The following is a 22,136-nucleotide window of genomic DNA, read 5'->3' as shown; positions in this document are numbered from 1 at the left end:
TAAGATATCATCAATGTAATTTTTAGTGAAATCTGATAGTTCATGTTTTCTAATAATTTAGGAATATGTTAAACTCCTACGTCTCGGGTGTGAGGTATCGGGTGAAATGTTTGGACACCGATCTCACTAAAATACTTTATTTTACTTCGACAACTCGACTCTCAAACGACAATCTTCAATATATCAACTCACTCGCTCGTGACTCTCGCTCTACTGACGCTGCTCCGTTACGAAGAACAAAAACGTTCCGCCGAAAAGCAAATCGCTATCGCCAATCGAGCGACATCGACGCGGCTCAGCGTCTCGCGTAGAGAAGCCAAGCCGCTCACGCACACGTGCATCTCGTATTACACATAGTCGCATTCATAACCCTACACTCGGCCATCCTACCCGGGCATTCGCCCTCCAATGTCTTCAATCACACTTCTTCACACACACACACACCCATGACTTTGCATAATTCGCCGCCGTCGATGTTTCTTGCGGGCCCTCGCATTCGTCTACTTTCACACCACTTATCTCTTATAGCTTAAAAATCTATTTCGTTGGAAGGGCCCCAAGAATTCGTTCGCAAATTTCATACCCGGCGCCTGTTGTACACGCTTTATCGCAAACAAATCATCCGTTGAATAGACAATTGGATTCACTCGGCGTCTGTCGTAATTTCTTTTATTTTGTTTCTCTGAAACTTGTCGAGACTTTCTAACGCGTGTTCCCTCATTTCGTCGCGATTCTCTGGAAACACAGTGACCGTTTCCGTCTCCATCAGTACTCTGACGATATCCTTCCGACTTCCCGTGCCTTCTCTCGCCAAGTATACAGGGAATACAATTCTTTATGACTGTTTTTATTTTCAATTTCACGCCTGGGATCCCATAGTCGCGATTCAGCACAGTCTTAGTTTTTGGTACGGAAAAATGATCGGTTTCATGCGCTCTACGGATGATTTGCGTCGCCATGGCCTTCGGAACCATCAGACGCAAACCATCGTCCGTTCTTTACACAAATGTCCTTCTCTTCTTACGAACCCGTTCGCATTACCGCTCGGGACTGAGTCTAACAGTCTCTGCATATCTGGGTCCGACTGTTGGGCTCTTCCTATTCTTTCGGTAAAACCGCCACGGCACTTGTCAACTAGCATGACCTGCGGTAAGGGTCGCCTACTTAGCGCATCGACATGGGGTCTGCTACTACCTGGCCCGTGTTTTATTGTACCCTGAATATGCTCATTTACGACTCCTCGCTCAATAACCGATAATCTTCGCGGTTTTTTGTACATGGGTTCCTCGTCTTTAATAATGGCCCTTTTTACTTTTTTATCGTCGGTGTCTACGTCTACAATACATATTTCGGAAACGTCGTCGCGTACCGAGCAAACCGGCCGAATAGAAATGTTCCCGTGACCCATTACTATGTTCTTTTTATTCAAAAAGTCCGTACCTAACAATAATGTACATTTCATTAAAGTATCCTGTTACGGATTGGGACGGAAAATTAATTATGCTGTACGGGACGAGCACTTTATTCTACCGTCGAACGGCCGTCACTTACACTGAGCAAATTTACAATGAATATGTACAATGTGAAGCCCACCGGTTGGACTTCAGGTTACAATAAATGTATGAAACCGAGAGAATTATGATTATTCTCAGCTGAGCTGAGGAGAATCCCGAAACCGAATTGAGGTAGCTAGACCGGTCCCACGACGCGCGACGTCTGAGCTACTATTTAACGATTTGAGAGAACTATTTAGCGATGTTGACGTTGAGAGATGAACTAACGATCTGATCGTCGACGAGTCGCGAGCGGTTTTCTATCACCGCCGGAATGATGATTTGGCGGAATTTGAACCCGGGCCAATTAGAATTCTAATAGCGGCGTCGATAATCGATCCGGCGGTGACAGCCTATGGCACGACTCGTCGTCGATCGACCGTCGATCTCGCGGCGACAATAGCACCTGCCAGTAGCGGGGCGGCGCGGTGGATCTCGCGTTCGAGATCTGACGCCACGCGCAGCCAATCCCAAACATTCCGCCCGCCTCGTCATTCATTGACGAAACTGCGCAGCATGAATGGATCGGCAACGAGTGGCGTAGTAGAGTGAACAATGTGTCGTGCGTGAATAAATGGAAATTTACAGTGAACCAAGTGAAGATGAGGTGAATGTACAGTGAGGATGAAGTGCATTAATGAGGTGAGTGAATTCTAATTACAATGGGCGGATGAGGTGAACCATTAGCCTAGAGTGAACTTAACCTACAATGTGCCTACTGTGAATTTGGTTGTAGGCGAGGATCGGGAGAACCGCTCATCCGGTCAGTCTCGGAGGCCTCGCTCGTACCCCCTTCCCCATCGTCCGGTGGCAGCAAGGGAATGAGTTTGTGCACCGGCCGGAGGAATTGCGACGTGCCGGTGCGAACTGTCGCGACTCGAATGGAAGCGTCTGGTCCCGGGTGCACGGTTACGACGCGAGCAAGCGGCCACTGCGTAGGCGGAAGAGTTTCGCTTTTAATTAAAACAAGAGCTCCGGCCTTGATCCGGGCCTTATCCTGGAGCCATTTGACTCGAGGTTGCAGCGAGTTTAGATATTCCCGAGACCAGCGCTTCCAGAAATGCTGCTGCATCTGCTGCACGAGTTGCCACCGGTTTAAGCGAGATGCGGGAAGGTCCGCGAGGCTGGGCTCCGGGATCGCCGTAAGCGGTTCTCCGATCAGGAAGTGCCCAGGTGTAAGCGCCACTGGGTCCTCCGGGTCGTCGGACAAGGGCATTAAGGGCCTGGAATTGAGACAAGCCTCGATACCGGTCAGGAGCGTGGTCAGCTCCTCGAAGGTCAGTCGCTGTTCGCCGATGATCCTGCGGAGGTGGTGCTTCACGGACTTCACGGCAGCCTCCCAGATTCCGCCGAAGTGTGGAGCCGATGGGGGATTGAATTTCCAGCGGATGCCCTCACGAGAGGCTGCGGCGAAATGGCCTTCCCCCTGGTTCTCTGCTTCTCGAAGAAGTGCCCGGAGCTCGTGGTTGGCACCGACGAAATTCCGTCCGCAGTCGCTGTACAATTCGGCGCAGCGTCCTCGCCGTGCCGTGAACCGCCGTAGAGCGCCCAGGAATGCATCGGTGGACCCGTCGGACGCAGCTTCCAGATGCACAGTCTTCGTGGAGAGGCAGATGAAGACAGCGATGTATCCCTTCGAGGTACGATGACCACGTCCACGACCGGCTCGGAGCTGGATTGGTCCCGCGTAATCAATCCCAGACCTGAAAAAGGGACGACATGGAGTCACTCGAGTTACCGGCAAGTTTCCCATTTTTGTTAACGCCGTTTGTCCTCTCCAGCGTATGCAGGTGATACATCGCCTGATACAGGACTTGACCATTGGCCGACCCTTGAGTATCCAGCACTCCTGCCGCAGAGTGGCGAGCGTCAGTTGAGTCCCCCCATGGCGGCATCGCCTGTGAGCAGCGTCGACCCACAACCTGGCCAAGGGTGAGTCATCGGGGAGTATGGCGGGATGCGTCCTGTCATAGGCGAGGTTGGCGACCTGAAGGCGGCCTCCAACACGCAGCACTCCGTCTGCATCCATAAACGGGCTGAGTTTAGCTAACCGGCTCTTGGCTGGGACTGGTTGGCCCTTCCTGAGCGCCCGAATCTCCTCCTCGAAATGTGAAGCCTGCTCCTGCCGCAAAAGGGTGAGTTGGCACGCGTGTACTTCCGAGTATGAGAGGGTTGACTCTCCGTTTCTCCTTCCAAGAATCCAACGACGACACCAGGCCAGGACTCGGAGCAGGCGAGTCAGGTTAGAGAACCGCTTGATCATGGAACCGGATGGGCTCTCCAACCTGCGAACCACGTGGTGCACTGCGAGTTCAGCTCCCTCGTCGCTAGCCTCCGGGTCCGATGAGGCCCGAGGGTGGCCGGGTGATGTGAGCCATCCGGGTCCTCGCCACCACAGATCGAAGCTCGGGAGCTCCGAAGGATACAGGCCTCGGGAAGCGCAGTCAGCCGGGTTCTCCGCGCTGCAGACGTGATGCCACTTGGCGAAGGGCGTCATCCGCTGAATTTCTGCGACTCGGTTCGCAACGTATGTAGGCCAGCGAGAAGGATGACCCTGAATCCAGCTGAGGGCCACCGAAGAGTCGCTCCAGAGGTGTAGGTCGGCATCCTGCAGGTCGAGCACCTTGCTAACGTGCTGGACGAGTCGAGCTAGCAGGAAGGCGACGCAGAGCTCTAGTCGGGTCAGCGAGACTCGTTTGAGCGGCGCGACCCTCGATTTGGCGACGATCAACGAGACGGTAGCTGCTCCCTCCTCGTTGACGTTGCGGGAGTATACGACGGCAGCGTAGGCACGCTCCGATGCGTCGGCGAACCCGTGGATCTCGAGCGCCTGGTTGGGCCCGCAGATTCCGAGCCATCGAGGGACGCTGACGGTTTGGAGTGTCGGCAGCTGCTGTTGGAACTTCTGCCAGAGAAGTTCCTCCTTGTCGCGCAGTGGTGCGTCCCAGTCAACCTTCAGGAGCCATAAGGACTGCATCAGGACCTTGGCGACGATCGTGACCGGGGCTAACCAGCCGAGCGGGTCGAATAGCTGAGCAGTACCGCTGAGCACAGATCGCTTTGTGTATCCTGAGTTCCGGATCGCGCCGCAGCGGAGACCTGAAAGCAATCCAATGAAGGGAGCCAGCGGATACCTAGGACGCTGTGAGACGTAGGAGAGTCCCATTCGACTATCCCCTTCCGTTCCTCGGGGGAGAGTCCTTCCAGGAGTTCCCTTGAGTTGGCTGCCCACTTCCGAAGAGGAAATCCGCCCGCCATGAGGAGCTCTCGAATTTCCTGCTGCTTGCTCCGAGCCTCGGGAAGGGAGTCAGCTCCGGTGAGGACGTCGTCCATGTAGATGTCCCTCTGGACGGCCTGCGAACCTCGAGGGTACTGATGCTCTTCCAGTTGGGCGAGTTGGTGCAGGCAGCGAATAGCCAGGTAAGGAGCACAGGCGAGCCCGTAGGTTACGGTACTCAGCTCGTAATCTACGATGCCTTCTCGTTGTGCAGGTCTCCACACGATCCTCTGCCACCGTCGGTCCTCGGGATGAACGAGAATCTGCCGGTACATCTTCTCTATGTCAGCAGAGAAGACGAATCGGTGCCGACGCCACTTCAGCAGCACGTCCGCCAGATTCGGTAGCAGGTTCAGGCCCCGGAGGAGGAAGTCGTTGATAGACTTCCCGTTCGACGAGGGCATGGAGCCGTTAAAAACTACCCTCAGTTTGGTCGTAGTGCTGCTCTCCCGCAGCACCCCGTGGTGAGGAAGGTAGTAGGTGTTCACATGAGAGGGAGATGTCGAGGACATGTGCCCAAGCGCCTCGTAGGTGGCTAGGAAGTCCTGATAGGCTACCCTGAACTCCGTGGAACGGCGAAACTTGGAGCTCAGGCCGTCGAGTGTCCGCACGGCGGTGCGCCTGGATTCTCCCAACTCCGGTCGGGTCTTGAACGGCAAACGCACCATGAACCGTCCATCTGGCTTCCGATTGTAGGACGCGGCGAAGTGGTCCTCGGCTCTGCGGTCCTCCTCCGTGACAGGAATCGACACCTCGATCTCTTCTTGCTCCCAGAACCTAGACAAGGAGGCCATCAGCTCTCGATCTACTCGGCAGTGGTGAACGGGGGCCTCGACCCGATCCGCAGAACCCCTGCAGCTCGCCGACCGGGATCCTCCTGTCAAGATCCAGCCGAAGAGGGTTTCCTGAGCAACTGGCGTGTGTGGGGGCCCTTTCTTGACACCTTCGAGGAGTATGAGGTCGTAGGACTCGGCTCCCAGGAGAATGTCGACCGGATCGGAATGATGGAAGCCCGGGTCAGCCAATTTCAGCCCCTGAATGTGAGGCCAGCCGCCGGGCGATGGTAGATGCCTAGGCTGATACGTCGAAAGTTCGGAGATCACGTAGGCCTGAATCCTTAACGGTGTCTCCTGCCCGTGATGAGTCGAGATGGTCAGCTCCGTCTTCCCCCGGGTAAACTGAGCCCTTGAGCGGCCGACTCCGCGAAGAGGAATACGGGCCTGATTTCTCCGGAGGCCAAGCCGCTGCGCCAGTGCTTCGGAGACTAGTGAGACTTCGCTTCCGGGGTCTATGAGTACTCGGACAAGACTGCGGTGACCAAGCGGACCTAGAACTGACACCCGAGCGGTACCGAGAATAACCGCGGAACTACTTACGGGCGTGGACACCTGCTGCACGTGAATTCCAGCTGAGCTATTCTCCTGAGCGGGTGGAGCTGCATCGTGAATCATCGTGTGGTGTTTCCCCTCGCACCGCTGGCAGCGTTTAGCAGACTTGCAATCGTGCGCTTGATGGTTGCCGAGACAGTTGAAGCAGAGGCTCAGTCTTCGGACCGTGTCCTTGCGCTCGGCGGGAGTCTGATCGCGGAATTGTCGGCAGTTCTGGATGTAATGCTGGTCCTGGCAAAGACAGCAGGACCTCCCAGCAACGCCAACCTTGGACACCTGGTGCACCTTGAAGCCCCGGGCCTGCGAGGTTTTCTGGGGTGCTGTACCTTCCGACTGGGGAGCCTCTAATGCTTCGCAGGTTTGTATGCGACCGATCATGAAGGTCTTCAGTTGCTCCAGCGTGGGAAATTCTTTACAGAACTTCACCGACTCCTCCCACTCACGCCGCGACTGCCGGTCAAGCCGCTCGACGGTTAGTGCGACGATCCAGTCTGTGGCGTTGGTGACCGGACGATCCAGATTGGCCAGAGCATCGACGGCGTCGAAGGTCTCGTCGAAAAGCCGCTGCATCTCGGCGGAGGACTCCTTATGGACCGGAGGGAGCTTCGTCAGCAGTCGGATTTGAGCCTGTACCAGCAACCGTCGATTCTCGAAGCGATCCTCCAGCTTCTCCCAGGCGACTTGGAAATTCTCAGCGGTCGCCTTGACGTTCTTCAGTAGGGACGCTGCGCTGCCCTTCATGCATCCCTTTAAATAATGGAGACTCTCGACCGGAGAGAGAGAAGCGTCCGCAATGATAAGCGACGTAAATAGATCGCGAAACGGAGGCCAGTCCTTGTACTGTCCGTCGAACGTTGGAAGAGACATCTTGGGCAACACTGCGCGTGACCTTGCGGAGGTCGTCTCGCCTGCCGTTGCGTTTGAATTTGTAGCTTCCTTAACGGTCGCCGCGGCCTTCAGCTCTGATATCATGTCTCGCAACAATCCAGACTGTTCGATAAAATCCTGCTGGACGTCCTCGTACTCATCGGCCTTGAGGTATGAGCTTTCCCGAACCTTCGTGTCCGTCTCAGCTGCGGCTCTAACGAGAGAATCTCCCTTCCGAAAATCAGCCCACAGCTCTTGCAGCGTGCTAAGGCCAGCTTGCAGCATTCCCATGGAGATGTTGGCTTTTCCTCGCTTCTTCAGGTTTACAACGATTCGGGAGATCCGTTGGCCGAGGATCCGTTGATTTCCCACAAGGTCAGCCATTGTTTGGTTCACTAATTCAAACGTACACTAAGGTCACGAAGTATTAACTGTTAACTTTTCAGTGGACTGCAGCACTGAATCCGGCTCGAAGGACCAATGTTACGGATTGGGACGGAAAATTAATTATGCTGTACGGGACGAGCACTTTATTCTACCGTCGAACGGCCGTCACTTACACTGAGCAAATTTACAATGAATATGTACAATGTGAAGCCCACCGGTTGGACTTCAGGTTACAATAAATGTATGAAACCGAGAGAATTATGATTATTCTCAGCTGTGCTGAGGAGAATCCCGAAACCGAATTGAGGTAGCTAGACCGGTCCCACGACGCGCGACGTCTGAGCTACTATTTAACGATTTGAGAGAACTATTTAGCGATGTTGACGTTGAGAGATGAACTAACGATCTGATCGTCGACGAGTCGCGAGCGGTTTTCTATCACCGCCGGAATGATGATTTGGCGGAATTTGAACCCGGGCCAATTAGAATTCTAATAGCGACGTCGATAATCGATCCGGCGGTGACAGCCTATGGCACGACTCCTCGTCGATCGACCGTCGATCTCGCGGCGACAATAGCACCTGCCAATAGCGGGGCGGCGCGGTGGATCTCGCGTTCGAGATCTGACGCCACGCGCAGCCAATCCCAAACAAAAACTTATCAACTTTTGTTGAAAATATTTTTTGTCAGATTATCGCAAGTACTTAAAAAATCGTGAAAACCGTTACGTGGGACACCATGTATATAGCACTGTGGCACTTCTGGTTTATTTTACAAGTATATTATATTGTGTTGTATTCATTTTGGTATTTATCTTATATTTGTATGTGTCATACTACATATATTTTATATTTCATAGTGGTTTACAAATTTCTTAGGTTTGTACTTTATATTATCATAATTAGCAGTAGTAGTATTATTAGTTAAAGATATCATTATTCTACAACACTCACGCGGTATTAGGAGTACATTGTGTTTATAGGTATATCCGGGTTATTTCCAACCGCGGGCGAAGCGGTACATAAACGTATAGGGTAAAACTGAGGCCGAATGTTTAAACATTGTGACGTGGCAGATTTGCCTACGTCCCTCCGAATAAAAACCAAGAGACCGGGACGCCCTTTGGCAGCACCGCCGCGATAACGGCTGTCGCGATCGCTCTCCCTGGGACCGTCCGAAAACCCAGATTGGAGAGTAACGCGTTTTTAAACGCCGCGCCACTTGGCGCGACGAGAAGTTGTAGGTCCGAAGCCGGGTCCCAGGGGGACCCGGACCTTTTTCCTTCTCCCAGGAGCGCGAAAAATTCCAGGAGGTGCGCTCAGGGGACGGCTACGAGGGACACCCCGCAGGAAAATAACGAGGAAAACACCGAGTTCTGGTTTGTCAACCTGGAGGCGCCGCCGAGGAAGTACGGACCTGAGAAAAACATCATCTCAGCCTCGTCGCCGCCTCGCCCCGGAAAGCTGCAAGGGTCCGTCGACGGAACGGCTCCATGTCTTCCTCCGCGGGAATTGGCCAATCATCGCGGGCCATCTCAAGCGAATTAGCCGGGCGCGGCCCTGCCGCGCGAAAGCTAGCGATAGGTCCGAGCATCGCACGGGAGCAGGAAAAATTAGGAAAGTGGGGGACGTCTCGCTTCCGCGTTAGCGAGCCTTCGTAAACTAGGGCACTGTGTCGCCGAATCTAGTCCGGGATAGTCCGTTTACGATTGCTTAAGAGATCTAGTATTTTTGAGTATCTGCTGCTGCCGGGACACGCGCCTAAGGGAAGCTGTCGATCAGCGAGAGAACGAAGCAGCTGAAATACCGCGTTGCCGAGTGGTAAGTGCCGATCAGGCTTTCGTAATAATATTATGTTTGCGTTGGCTCGGTTAGCGTTTTCGTGAATCGGTCGGACTTCGAGTCGCGTAAAGACGATACCTCGTTCGCCGTCAATCGCGAATAGAATAGGATCGCGTAGGGTAGAGGCCGTCGGTCGGTTAACGGGCGTGTTGATTGAACGTGAATCCGGCCGGACAGCTGGGGGCCGCGTGACCGTCGCGAGACGGTTGTACGTCGCCGGGATTGTAACGCGGAGTCGCGGATTCACGGGGGACTCGTCTCGTTGCCGATTTTTTCGTGAATGTGGCCAACCTAGAGATGTCCTACGGTGGGGCGACGCGACGGATGCCGTATCGCCGTTTCCGACTGCTTCCGACGGCCACAGTCGTTTAGAATTTGCTGCCGCGTATCCCATCGGAACCCAGTCGCTTCTCGACCGGTTAATTGTCGATAATAGGTGCCGTACATCGCGCCCGCGACCGAGTTCGACGCGTAGAAAAGTAGATCCGGCTGTACTAAGCGCGAGCGACCGTCTACCTGTCGCATATTTTTGTAAAACCGCGCGGGCTTCGTTTCCATTGCTGCCGGGCGTGCCCGGCAGCCTTCTGTAACAGCCGGGTGAAATAAATGTTAATTCGAAGCCCATACCCGTGTACGCTTTCTCGTGAGAAACCTTTCCGCCGCGGGAAACGTCCCGCATTCCCTCCGCGTAGAATCCTGGCCCGGGCTGTCGCTATCCAGCGACAATTTTTTTTATGCATAAAAATAATTTTTTTTTCAACTTATTAATTTTATTGTTAAATTTAATTTTTTGTGACTAATTACCATTGCATATGCATTAGTAACCAAATTTAGATTTTTGTAAAAAAATTTGGCCATGGAGGCACTCTCTAAAGTGCCAAAAATCGAAAAATGTTATATTAACTGTAAATGAGTGTGCAATAATAATTCTGTGTAATGGAAAGTTCTTACCAAGGAATATGCATTCTTTATACATTTAATAAACTAGCTTTATTTTTTGTACAAATTTTCAACGGTGGTTTAATTTTTTAATTGCATATAAAACTTCAAATTAACATAAAACAAAAACGGCAAAATATATCCTGAGATTCATGCATATTCGGATACATTACTTATTATAGTTTAAGAATTTCATAGTTTTGTCTGCGACTTTTTGCGACTCTCAATTTTATAAACTTTTTAAGAAGTGTCCATACCTTTCCTTTAGGATCTATCGTGGAAAATTTGTTATTTTCTTTTTAAATGTATTACTTATATTGTTAAATTTCATTTTCTGTGAATAATTAACAATAAGTATACATTTGTAAACAAATTTGGTTGTAAAAAATTTTGCCATTTGTTCGCCACAGTTACAGTGGGGAATTTACTGGGAAAGTCCAATATTCGTGTATATCACGATATGAAATAAATTTCTTTTGCAAAACATGCGTATTAGGATGGAAATTGTTAATAATAATCATATAATAACCATTTTTATGCATAATACAATTTTGCAATAATTATATATCAATCATTTTTACGTATTTTTAATTTGTTTTTACTACATGTTTTGTAACTATTGAAAAAGTAATAAGAATGTAAGGATAGATCGAAATGTGCACGATCACGAGAGTCAATGACTTTGAGTCGCAATAAAAGTACTGAGTACTCGGATAGCGAAGCAGCTGCAGCATGCTCGGATAGCATTTTGTTGAGTTTATTCATTTTATTCACTATGTAACGGGTATAGCTAAGGCCCGCGACTTCCCCGCCTAACACCGCGCCTTCCACCGCCCCACTCCCAGCGAGCGCGCCGAGACCACGGCCGAGCACAGCCTCCCGTCGCGGCCGCGAGGTGTACATAGAGAGAATACGGACAATAAACACGAGTATTCTACCAGAAAACGACTACCATTTATTCCTCCTCGAGGCGCTACCGACCCCTGGCAGCCGGCTGAGTCGGCACTCCCTCCACCACGACGGACACCCGTCACAACTAGTATTATAATTTGTTTAAGTTTATTATTGTTAATTTTACATATGGTTCGTTTATTATTAATTTTGTTCTAACCTTGTTAGTTTTTAAAAATAAATTTTTTTTCTAAAATTTTTTTTTGTTAAAAAATTTCCTCTATATATGCATTAATAACCGAACTATGAGAACTGCCGAAAACAGGCGATTTGTCCGCACTGTGCGCCGTTCCAACGGGAGCGACAAGGACGGGTATACAACACGCGTCGATAGAAAGGAATTCGGGCGCCTAGAAAGTAGTAAACATGGCCGCTCAAAGTAAGTGGGCCGGTAATACACAAGGAATAGCTAACAAAGTACCGGACAAAGACGAAAATATTAAAAGTCTTCGAGAGCATAAGAGATAGGAACATTTATAGAGTTACATCGATATCCTAGATAATTTTCAGTTAGATTTAAATTTAATATAAAGAAATTAAGGATTAGTGTTTCGTATCTTTCCCTGCTTGGAAAGGTTTGCGGGAAACTAAGAAGAATGCAACTAAACTCGCGAGGAAAATTAAAGGATTGTGAAGGAGTGTGTATTTGGAATGATATGAAAGTATGGTGAGTGAAAGTGGAGAAAGCGGACTGTATGAATGAATTGAATGGAAGGCAGATTTGCAATAAATTAACTGTATTTTCTCACTGTAAAGTTTCAGTTTGTCTCAACGGTTGAAGAAATATAATAAACGACTGATAAGCACTGATTTCGAATTTTGTTTCTTATTGCGTAACGCACAGCTGACTCGGCTTTTCAGAAAGAGAGCGAGTAACGGTTCTCTCTCGGTTTTATTACCTCGATCCTTCGGGAAGTTCGTCACGCGCAGATGTTTCCGGTTTTTCTTCGAGAACATTCCAGAAGGATCGAGCCTGTTTTCCGCGAATCACGCTTGAGGGTTTTTGCCCGCGCGAGCCTCGATAACAGACGCTGTTTGTCGGTGTTCTCGCGTGTGTTGCGGAACATTCTGTGATTGGCAGTCGCGCGGTTGAGCACGGTGAGGCATTATGGCGTCCGCGCGCCAATCTCAAACAATTAGTAATAAGAAATAGTAAGTCAAAGTAAATTTAATATAGGGTAATATAATAACTAAGGTTTCGTAAAAGATTAAACAGGGTTGTTTCGGATCACGCGAGCTCCGCGGCGGCACGAGACCCAAGTCCGGGCCAGGGGCAAGAGAGGTGACGGGAATGCCCAAACACAACAAGGCGCTAGACCACCGAGCCTCTCGTCACCTCTCCCCACCATCTTCAGCGCAACCGACTCCCGATAAGTCGTTATAATTAGTCTTTTGAACTGCTCTGTCTAATACGCATCGCTTCGCTTGAGCCTTGCTGTTTTTCTCTTCGCAAAAGGAAACTCATTGCGCTTCTTCGGGTTTCCGCGCTTAGCTTAGTTATAGTTTTCTTACTTTGTTTTATTCATAGTCTTAAGTTGGTGACGGTATTAGTTTATAAGTGACTCACGCAAGTTTGGAAGAAAATAGACGATATATTTAGAACACCACAGTGCTCACAACGAAGTTTCTTAACTCCCTCCACGATTCCTACTGCATCCTTTAACATAAATTAGTGGTCCTTCGAGCCGGATCCTCGTGTGAAACGTGGAAAACGTGTCGTGGAGGTGCGCCGTTTGAATTTAACGGTCGCTAGTGCTGTGTGTGTTGTTCGACCCCGTAAGACTTTGACTTTGACGGTTTGACTTTGTCCGGAACGCGCTGTGCTTCAGCCAACTGCCATTTTAAACCCACCATGGATGCCGTTCTTAAAAAGCAGGAGACGTTGGCGGCAAGGATCTCTCGCATGATCGAGAACCTAAAAAAGAAGGGAGCCGACAATATTAATCGGGATACAGTCGAGGCAAGACTCGAATTGCTGGAGTCCTACTGGCTGGAGTTCACCAACAACGACGACAAGATCCGCGCCAAAGCGGACGACGAGCTTCTGAAATCCCGCTATCTCGTCGATAACCAATTCGACGTAGCTGAAGAGGCCTATATATCGCAAAAGGCCGGACTAAAGAAGATGCTGGGAAGAACCACGGTTCAACCGGGAGCTGCTGCCGCCCCTCCACAACCGAAACGAGCATCGATGCCGAAAATCGTCATCGAACCTTTCGACGGCGACTACACAAGGTGGACCAGCTTCCGGGACCTCTTTCGGTCGTTGGTTATTAACAACCAACAACTGACCGACGTCGAGCGCCTTCACTACCTAAAGACGAGCATTATCGGGGAACCTGCCGATAGCCTGCGTCACATTCCCATCACCGACGACGACTTTCCTCGCGCATGGAAGCTGCTCGAAAGGGAATATGACAACGTCGCCATGCTAGTCAACGCTCAACTTGGCGTACTGTTGTCCCTTCCAGGCATGAGGACTGCATCGGCTTCTGAGCTCAAAACCCTGTTGCATGGAACTCAGAACGCCGTGGAAGCTCTAGCTGCGTTAAAACGCCCCGTCGAACACTGGAGCGATTGGCTCAATTACATTACCGTCCAACGCCTGGACAGTGAGACAAGGCTTAGCTGGGAGACAACGCTGGAGGGAGAAGATGAGATGCCGACCTTTTCCCGATTACTGGACTTCCTGAGGGCACGCTTGCGGTCTTTGACCGTATCCTCGCTACCCTCTTGCAACTTGCTCACCACCGCCGCTTCATCGCACCTTACTGTTCCATCTGACGACGGAAGGCCCCCCACTCCAACTGCTGGAAGACGGGCCCCCACTCCACCTGCAGCTCCTCGCGGGACATCTCGCCGGCCGAAGGTGCACGCCGTGACGGGAACACCCGGAAACTCGCGATGCCGTCTCTGCCGCAAGGATCACTTTGTCCTTTTCTGTCCCTCGTTTAAAAGCTGCACACCCCCGGAGAGGAGGAAATTGGTAACAGAACACGATCTCTGCTTCAACTGTCTATCTAATCACCACGTACGCGATTGTAAATCGAATAAGCGTTGCCAAACCTGCGTGGGCAAACATCATACTGCCCTTCATATTCCTCACGGGAGTACTCCCTCTGAGTACAATGCCGAAGCGTCATCCTCCGTGTCCAATCCTATCGCTAAAATAGTAAATTGTACGCGGATGAACCAAACCCTCATTCTAGCTACCGCGATCGTGGGGATAGAGGTCTATCCGGGCGAAAGAATCTTTGTCCGCGCTTTAATCGACCCTTGTTCCGAAGTCTGCTTGATCGGGGAAAGCATCGTGCAACGATACAAATTATCTCGCAAACCTTTTAATATACCGCTGGAGGGAGTCGATTCGATGCGAAGTCGACCTCGAGGGAGAGTGAATTTGACCGTGTCATCGCGATTAGACCACACGGTCTCATACTCGGTAGACGCTGTCATTCTCCCGCGGCTATCGTCTTACGAGCCACCTACCACTGCCTGTCCTAATGCATGGCCTCACCTCGCGAACCTGGAAATGGCGGACCCGGAAATCACTTCGCGACAACCCATCGAGCTTTTGCTTGGAGCCGATGTCTACGCGTTAATTCTTCGCGAAGGTCTGCGGACGGGCGCGGCGGGCGCTCCTATCGCCCAAGCTACCACCCTGGGCTGGATTGTGACCGGACCGCCGGGAGAGTCGGAATCTTCTCCTTCAAACCCTCGTCGGATCGTCCTGCATTGTGCAGTCGACGATGATATCAGCACCCTGCTGCAAAAATTCTGGTCCTTGGAGGAAGTAGTCGCTCCCCCCTCCTCTAGTGAGTTGACCGCTGACGAAGACGAGTGCGAAAATCACTTCGCCCGTACTCACACGCGTGACCGTACGGGTCGATACATCGTCCGGCTTCCGTTTAAGCGTGCTCTCTCGGTGCTAGGTGACTCTCGACGTACAGCCGCCGCGATGCTTTCCAAACTTGAGAGACGTTTCTTAAATGCCGAGGACCTTGCCGAGAAATACCGCTCCTTTCTAGATGAGTATCTCCAGCTAAATCATATGGAAATCGCTACCGGGATTAGAGAAAACTCCAAAATTTTCTATCTTCCGCATCACGGCGTCTGGCGAGAGTCAAGCACCACGACCAAGCTACGCGTCGTGTTCAATGGCTCTAGTAAGACGACAACCGGTGTCTCGCTGAATGACATTCTACATTCTGGCCCCAACTTGTTGCCGGAGATTCCTGACCTTCTGCTCCGTTGGCGTTGCCACGCTATAGTTTTCGCCGCCGATATGGAGAAGATGTATCGGCAAATCTGGCTTGCTGAGGAGGATCGCGACGCCCAACGCATCCTGTGGCGCCGCGATTCAGGCGACCAGGTGGGCGAGTATCGACTCCGGACGGTCACGTACGGTCTAGCTTGCGCTCCCTACCTGGCTATGCGTACACTACGACAACTCAGTCTCGACGAGGGGGGTCGTTTTCCGCTGGCTGCCGCCTGTTTACAGTCCGACGTTTACATGGACGATGTGCTCTCCGGAGCCTCGACTATCGATGAGGCTCTGGCAATCCAGGGACAATTAATTGCAACACTCAAGGCGGGCGGCTTCACCCTGAGGAAATGGACCTCCAATGACTCAAGGTTGCTTGACCACCTCTCAGCGGAACACGTCGCTTCCTCGGGGGAACGCCCATTCGAGAGCATCCTTTCTTTACTGGGACTAAAGTGGCAGCCCGCGGGAGACTTCTTTCTCTTCAATCTGAAACCGCGTGACACTCAGGCAATGATCACTAAGCGACAGGTTTTGAAGGAGATGGCTTCGGTCTACGATCCTCTCGGTTTTTTGGCGCCGGTCACGGTTACAGCAAAAATATTTCTCCAGACGCTCTGGCTCTTGAGACTCGATTGGGACGACCCCCTGCCCCCCGCGCATGCTAAATATTGGGCGACCTATTCGCACAGTCTCGCGGGGATTTCGGCTGTCAAGATGCCTCGCTGGGTGGGGATGGGTAGTAATCACGCGATAGAAATACATGGGTTTGCCGACGCTTCGGAAAAGGCGTATGCCGGCGTTGTTTACCTTCGCTCATTTCCGAACACCGCGAAGCCACTCGTGAGGCTAGTCATCGCCAAAACAAAAGTCGCCCCCCTCCAACAGGTATCTCTTCCTCGGCTTGAATTGTGCGCCGCCGTGCTTCTTCCGCGGCTAGTCAAACGTACACTAAACGCCTTATCGTTGCATGACGCTAAAATATACCTCTGGTCAGACTCGAAAATAGTTCTCGGCTGGCTTCAGGGTCGACCCTCCAAATGGAAGACATTTGTTGCTAACAGGGTCGCGGAGATTCAAAACCTCTTCCCCGGTGACGTATGGTATCACATCCGCTCAAAGGAAAACCCTGCCGATCCCGCTTCTCGGGGCTTAAACGGGGACACTCTGGCTAACAATTCGCTCTGGTGGCAGGGGCCGTCCTTCCTCTCCACCTCGATCACTGAATTTAAAGGACACGATGCGACCGTTCTGGACACGGAGGAAGAAAGACGCGCTGAAAAAACCGTCCTTAATACTACCGTCGCGTCGCAGTCCTCCGCGCCAACTACCGACTTACTCTTTCGGTACTCGTCCTTCACGCGCCTCCTGCGGTCGGTTGCGTGGTGCTTGCGTTTCCTCAACTGCGCGCGAGGAACTTCTACCGTCAAGGACAGCTTTCTACGGACCGCTGAATTGGACAACGCTCGACTTGTTATCGTTCAATGCGAGCAGCGGCGTTTCTTCGCAGCAGAGATTTCGGGTTTAGAGAAGTCGCGCTCCCCTCTCCGGGGACCCCTCGTCCGCCTCAACCTGTTCCTGGATGAGCGCGGAATTTTGCGTGTCGGCGGGCGTTTAAAACACTCTCTCCTGGATTACGATGAGAAGCACCCGATTATCCTGCCCGAAAAAAGCAAGGTGACCGCGCTACTCATCGTCTACTTCCATGAGAAATTGTTGCATGGCGGAACACAGCTTACGCTGCACAATTTGCGTCGCAGGTACTGGATCCCGCGCGGTCGCCAAGCAGTGCGGAAACACATCCACGGATGCCTAAAATGCTGGAGATGGCGCACGAAAGCGGCTGAACAAAAAATGAGCGATCTCCCCGCTTCGCGCGTCACACCCGCGCGTCCCTTCTACAATTCTGGCGTCGACTATGCGGGGCCCTTTCACACGAAAATTTCCCCTGGACGTGGGACTAGGACACGCAAGTCCTATATCGCCGTGTTTGTCTGCCTTGCAACGCGTGCGGTACATCTAGAGCTAGTTTCCGACTACTCGTCAGAAGCCTTCCTCGCCGCTTATCGTCGCTTTGTTTCGCGCCGCGGACTCTGTTCTTCCCTACGTAGCGATTGCGGCACGACCTTCGTTGGGGCCGACAAGGAATTAAGGCGAATGTTCCACGCTGCCAACGCAGAGACGCGAAAAACTCTGCGAGCTCTAGCGGAAGCAGGCACTCGCTGGGTGTTTAACCCTCCTTCTGCACCTCACTTCGGAGGCATCTGGGAGGCTGCGGTCAAGGCGGTGAAGTACCACCTACGCCGCGTAATCGGGGAGACTCTCCTCACTTTTGAGGAGATGTCAACGCTGCTCGCTCAAATCGAGGCTTGCCTAAATTCTCGATCCCTCACCCCCCTCAGCGACGAGCCTACCGATCTCTCCGCCTTGACCCCAGCCCACTTCCTCATAGGTTCCCCCTTAACGGCCATCCCGGAACCATCGCTGTCGGATGTCCGATCGTCCCGGCTTACTCGCTGGCAACTTCTCCAACAGCAGCGGGACCATTTTTGGAATCGCTGGTCTTTCGAGTACCTGCAGACCTTACAGCACAGGACCAAGTGGACGAAGGAGAAACCCAATCTCAAGCCTGGTGACTTGTGCCTTATCCTCAACGAGGCTACTCCACCCACACGATGGCCGTTAGGGAGGGTCGAACAAGTACACGCCGGATCGGACGGACTTGTCCGAGTTGTAACGGTGCGCACAGCGACGGCAACACTCACACGGCCGGTCGCTAAAATTTGTCCCTTTCCCCCCGTATCTCGACCGATGACAGCTGAGCCATCAGCTCGGCACATAATTTTGTTGATGCGTCGCCTCGATCAACAAAGGCGGGCGGGATGTTTCGGATCACGCGAGCTCCGCGGCGGCACGAGACCCAAGTCCGGGCCAGGGGCAAGAGAGGTGACGGGAATGCCCAAACACAACAAGGCGCTAGACCACCGAGCCTCTCGTCACCTCTCCCCACCATCTTCAGCGCAACCGACTCCCGATAAGTCGTTATAATTAGTCTTTTGAACTGCTCTGTCTAATACGCATCGCTTCGCTTGAGCCTTGCTGTTTTTCTCTTCGCAAAAGGAAACTCATTGCGCTTCTTCGGGTTTCCGCGCTTAGCTTAGTTATAGTTTTCTTACTTTGTTTTATTCATAGTCTTAAGTTGGTGACGGTATTAGTTTATAAGTGACTCACGCAAGTTTGGAAGAAAATAGACGATATATTTAGAACACCACAGTGCTCACAACGAAGTTTCTTAACTCCCTCCACGATTCCTACTGCATCCTTTAACAAGGGTTTTAGAGAATTATTAAAGAGAGAGTGTGAAATAGGTTATAGTAATGCGAGGGTAGTACATAGGGAACAAGCGTGCGGTTATTAAGAGAAGAGCGATTGTATTGATTATTATAATTAATAATATTATTATAATTATTATTATTTTTTGGTAATTTAATTGAAGCCACTCACGAATGTATTTGAACACACTTAACTTAATACTTTATTGTTCTAAGAACGGCTTATGAATATAACAATAATATATAAGGAAAAAGTTTTACATAGTACGTGTGCGATCTCTTCAATTATACATAATGAACAAGGTACAAAAGAAATCGGCGACAAGTGAACGAGCAACCTCTTTGGTTGTCCTGAAAAACGACGCGTAATAGCGGTGGCGACGATTTCGGAAACAGCGGACCGATTTGAATTTAGATATGAAGTTCGCCCGTTATTGACAGATTTTCAACATTATTAGTATTACTAATAACAAATAGGAATATTTACTGCGGACAATTGATGCGGACAATTGATGCGGACAAATGAACGAACTAAAAAAAAAGGTTAGGGTTAGGGTGAGATCGTTTCGAAACAAGCTTGTGTTAAGACGGTATAGGAAGGTTTTTCTAAGTGAGTGAATAGAAGTTGATAGGTAGTAGAGAATGAAATAAAGTGAAGTCATAGTGGAAAGAACAACCGAAAAATTAGTTAAAACTTAATAATAGTGGAATAGCCAAGGAGTGGTGTACAGTTTTTTATTTTTATTTTAATATTTCTTAGCTTCATATTTTATTTATTTTATCCGTTAAAATAGTGTGTACCAGAGTACCAAAGTGGACATAAAAAGAGAGAGAAATAGTTTACTAAGTAGGCATAAGATATTGGAAAGGAAGGGCTGCTTCGCGGCGACTTTGCGCCGCGTCGGCTCCGCCGACTCGGTATATCTCTTTTTATAATCTAACCTTTGTTTTGTCTTAAAGAAACAATTTTACGGACTAACCACACAAGATTCTATAGGGTAAAGACAGCATAATCGGTCCCACAGAATCGAAAGCTATAGACAAGGGAAAGGGTTGCATTAGTAAGGCAAGGTCAGGGAAGAGGAGTGAGAATCCTCGACGCTTACCTCCCGATAATCAACATTCGAGAATCCCTAACAGTACACATGATTAGTGGCTTTCGGGAGAGAGCCGTGTCCAAAAGGAATTTGTTCCCAAGTTTCGCCATCATTGCAGCTGGCTTCATCAGTGGTGAAGACACTCTGATACTGGCGAGTGTCAAGGAAAACTGAGTTTATGTAGGGCTGGTCAATGTTCCGGAACGGTGCTCACCAATAGTTTTTAATTGTTCAGCTGGACAATTGAAAAATGGGAGGAGGGAGTGCCAGATGGGGTTGAGTTGGTATCCTGCGTCCCTGTTGATGTTGTCAGGGTGTTTAAGGATCTCAATGGATTCCCTATATTTGCGTGGAAACTATTCCTTTCATCGGGATACCAACTTCGTTTCCTCCAACATAATCTTGTGCCCAGTGGCTAAGTGATGTTCTGCCACTATACCCAGTCTGCAGTCTCTTATAGGCTGGTTCGCAACAGCTCGAGCGATTTTCGACCATTCCTCTTTGAGTGCCCGTTAATGACACGTCGTGGTATCATCAATCAAGTTAAAGTAAATCTTGCAGAATTTCAGTCGAATTGTGATCGCATTTAAATTGTATGAAGTGGTGTACGCTGCACGCTGTGCAGTTTATTATTATCGTGTAGCAGTAACGGTAGCAGTATCATCATATTAAAAGGATGTCGACGCAATCGTGTAGTAAGTAGTTGCTCGAAGCAAGTAGTCTTTTACACGAAGACACACGGATCGCGAGTTACGTTCACGCGTATGAGATACACGAAAATATAATCAATGAAAGAACATTTGATTCTCCACTGTACATATCGAACGTATCACGATACGTTTGCGACACGTGAAACGCGATTCTATTGCCTCCGTGTGACGAGGCTCTAAGGAAATCGCTTCTAATAAATTCTGCTTCTAGAGGGATTGCGGTAAAATATTCGCGAGTTAGCCGTCGCGGAATTATCCCTGCTACCGTGGGGTATGACCCGTGAGAGGCCACGAAGCTCGAGAACCGCCGCCGCCGCCGCCGAGAAGTGTTAACGTGACACGGGTTGGGTGTATCGGTGTTGGACCAGGAGACCACTACTAATCTAGTAAGAAAATTTCTTTATTTTTCATTGTATTTTTTATGGGACTATCACCAAAATATTCGTGGTATTTTTCTGCAAAATGAAAATGATACCAAATATAATATGATACCGATAATAATTACTTGTGTAACGATTAAAGTTTCGGACGCAAAGAAGGACAGCGTATGGGAAAGAAAGAGAGCGGTAGGACCGAAGCATTCTCGCAATCATCATCGCAACAACTTGGTCGCTCCTTCGACATGGAATTATAATTATCGGATAAAAATTCCTTTTAAATGTTCGAGTTCGTTTTTAAATACCCTTGCTTTGGCAAAATAGATTTTAAAAACCACTACCTTTTCCTTTAGTAGAAAATGAACCGTTTTGTAACGATCAGCGGTGTGGGAGAGTGTGCCGGCTCAGTCGGCCGTCCGGGGTTCCTGAGCCGCGAATGAGTGGACGAGATTCGGCGAAGTATTCGTTTATTTCTTACTTGCTACTTGGTACAATGCGTCGGCACGGTGACAGCGGATGCGTCTCGGCGGCCACGGTACGGCTTACAAAGCTACGACTTAACGGGTAGGGTGCGGCGGAATGGCGACGTCTTAGAGACTACGGCTACGGCTATAATACGTACAACTTACTGGCTACGGCTTAAAGACTACGGCTACGGCTATACTACAGCTTACTGGCTACGGTGCGCACGGTGGCACGACGGACGCGCCCGGTCGGTCGGTTGCTCCGGCGAGGAGGAGCCGGTGGATCGGGAAGGCATTTGCCCGGGGATCGGAGTGGAGGAAGACGGCGTCTCGACACCCCGGGGCCTCATCGGCCAACACTGAGGTGTTCGTGCCTAGAGGCTCTATCGTGTCCGGTGCTCCTGTTAACACTCCGCGCACCGGACAGAGCAGCATGGTCGCCGTTCTCGCTCTCCGAAAAAGGAGGGGTTGACGGGGAGCGGGCTATGCTCGACGGGAGCGGCACTCGCCGCGGTCACAGTCGGACCCGTTGGCTCTAGGTATACGTCTGTGCATACGAACTCGGGCCGCGGCCATCCGGGGACGACGAACGGAGCGTTCCGCGAATCCCGCGAATCCTCTCCGCGCCCCGCGAGCCCAGCCGACGTAAGGAACGTCGCCAATCCACAACCACGTGCTGGGCCGCGGCG

General features: G+C 50.7%; 2 protein-coding genes across 2 annotated transcripts; one reads left to right on the top strand and one right to left on the bottom strand.

Moving 5' to 3' along the window:
• Positions 1-2,268: 2,268 nt before the first annotated feature.
• LOC143363392 (uncharacterized) lies at positions 2,269-7,469 on the bottom strand. The gene is made up of 2 exons (XM_076803990.1): positions 4,688-7,469; positions 2,269-4,652 (listed from the first exon to the last, which is right to left on the bottom strand). Exons 1-2 carry the CDS (start codon positions 7,467-7,469, stop codon positions 2,269-2,271), a joined length of 5,166 nt encoding a protein of 1,721 aa, XP_076660105.1.
• Positions 7,470-13,055: 5,586 nt separating this feature from the next.
• Positions 13,056-20,070, top strand: LOC143363391 (uncharacterized). Its single transcript, XM_076803989.1, has 3 exons — positions 13,056-18,099; positions 19,825-19,884; positions 19,940-20,070. Exons 1-3 carry the CDS (start codon positions 13,056-13,058, stop codon positions 20,068-20,070), a joined length of 5,235 nt encoding a protein of 1,744 aa, XP_076660104.1.
• The last annotated feature ends 2,066 nt before the right edge of the window (positions 20,071-22,136 follow it).

Source organism: Halictus rubicundus, unplaced genomic scaffold, assembly GCF_050948215.1.
Source record: "Halictus rubicundus isolate RS-2024b unplaced genomic scaffold, iyHalRubi1_principal scaffold0045, whole genome shotgun sequence".
NCBI classification, from domain to species: Eukaryota; Metazoa; Arthropoda; class Insecta; order Hymenoptera; family Halictidae; genus Halictus; species Halictus rubicundus.
Note: the sequence above shows the minus strand (reverse complement) of the source record. Positions and strands in the feature narration are given on the sequence as shown.

Bases quoted from the DNA above. Each gene is read 5' to 3' on its own strand.
- LOC143363392 (XM_076803990.1), bottom strand. From the start codon at position 7,469: ATGGCTGACCTTGTGGGAAATCAACGGATCCTCGGCCAACGGATCTCC. The intron at 4,653-4,687 runs GTATCCGCTGGC...GATTGCTTTCAG, and splicing joins TACGTCTCACAGCGTCCTAG to GTCTCCGCTGCGGCGCGATC.
- LOC143363391 (XM_076803989.1), top strand. From the start codon at position 13,056: ATGGATGCCGTTCTTAAAAAGCAGGAGACGTTGGCGGCAAGGATCTCT. The intron at 18,100-19,824 runs GTGACTTGTGCC...TCGGTCCCACAG, and splicing joins GAAACCCAATCTCAAGCCTG to AATCGAAAGCTATAGACAAG. The intron at 19,885-19,939 runs GTGAGAATCCTC...AATCCCTAACAG, and splicing joins GGCAAGGTCAGGGAAGAGGA to TACACATGATTAGTGGCTTT.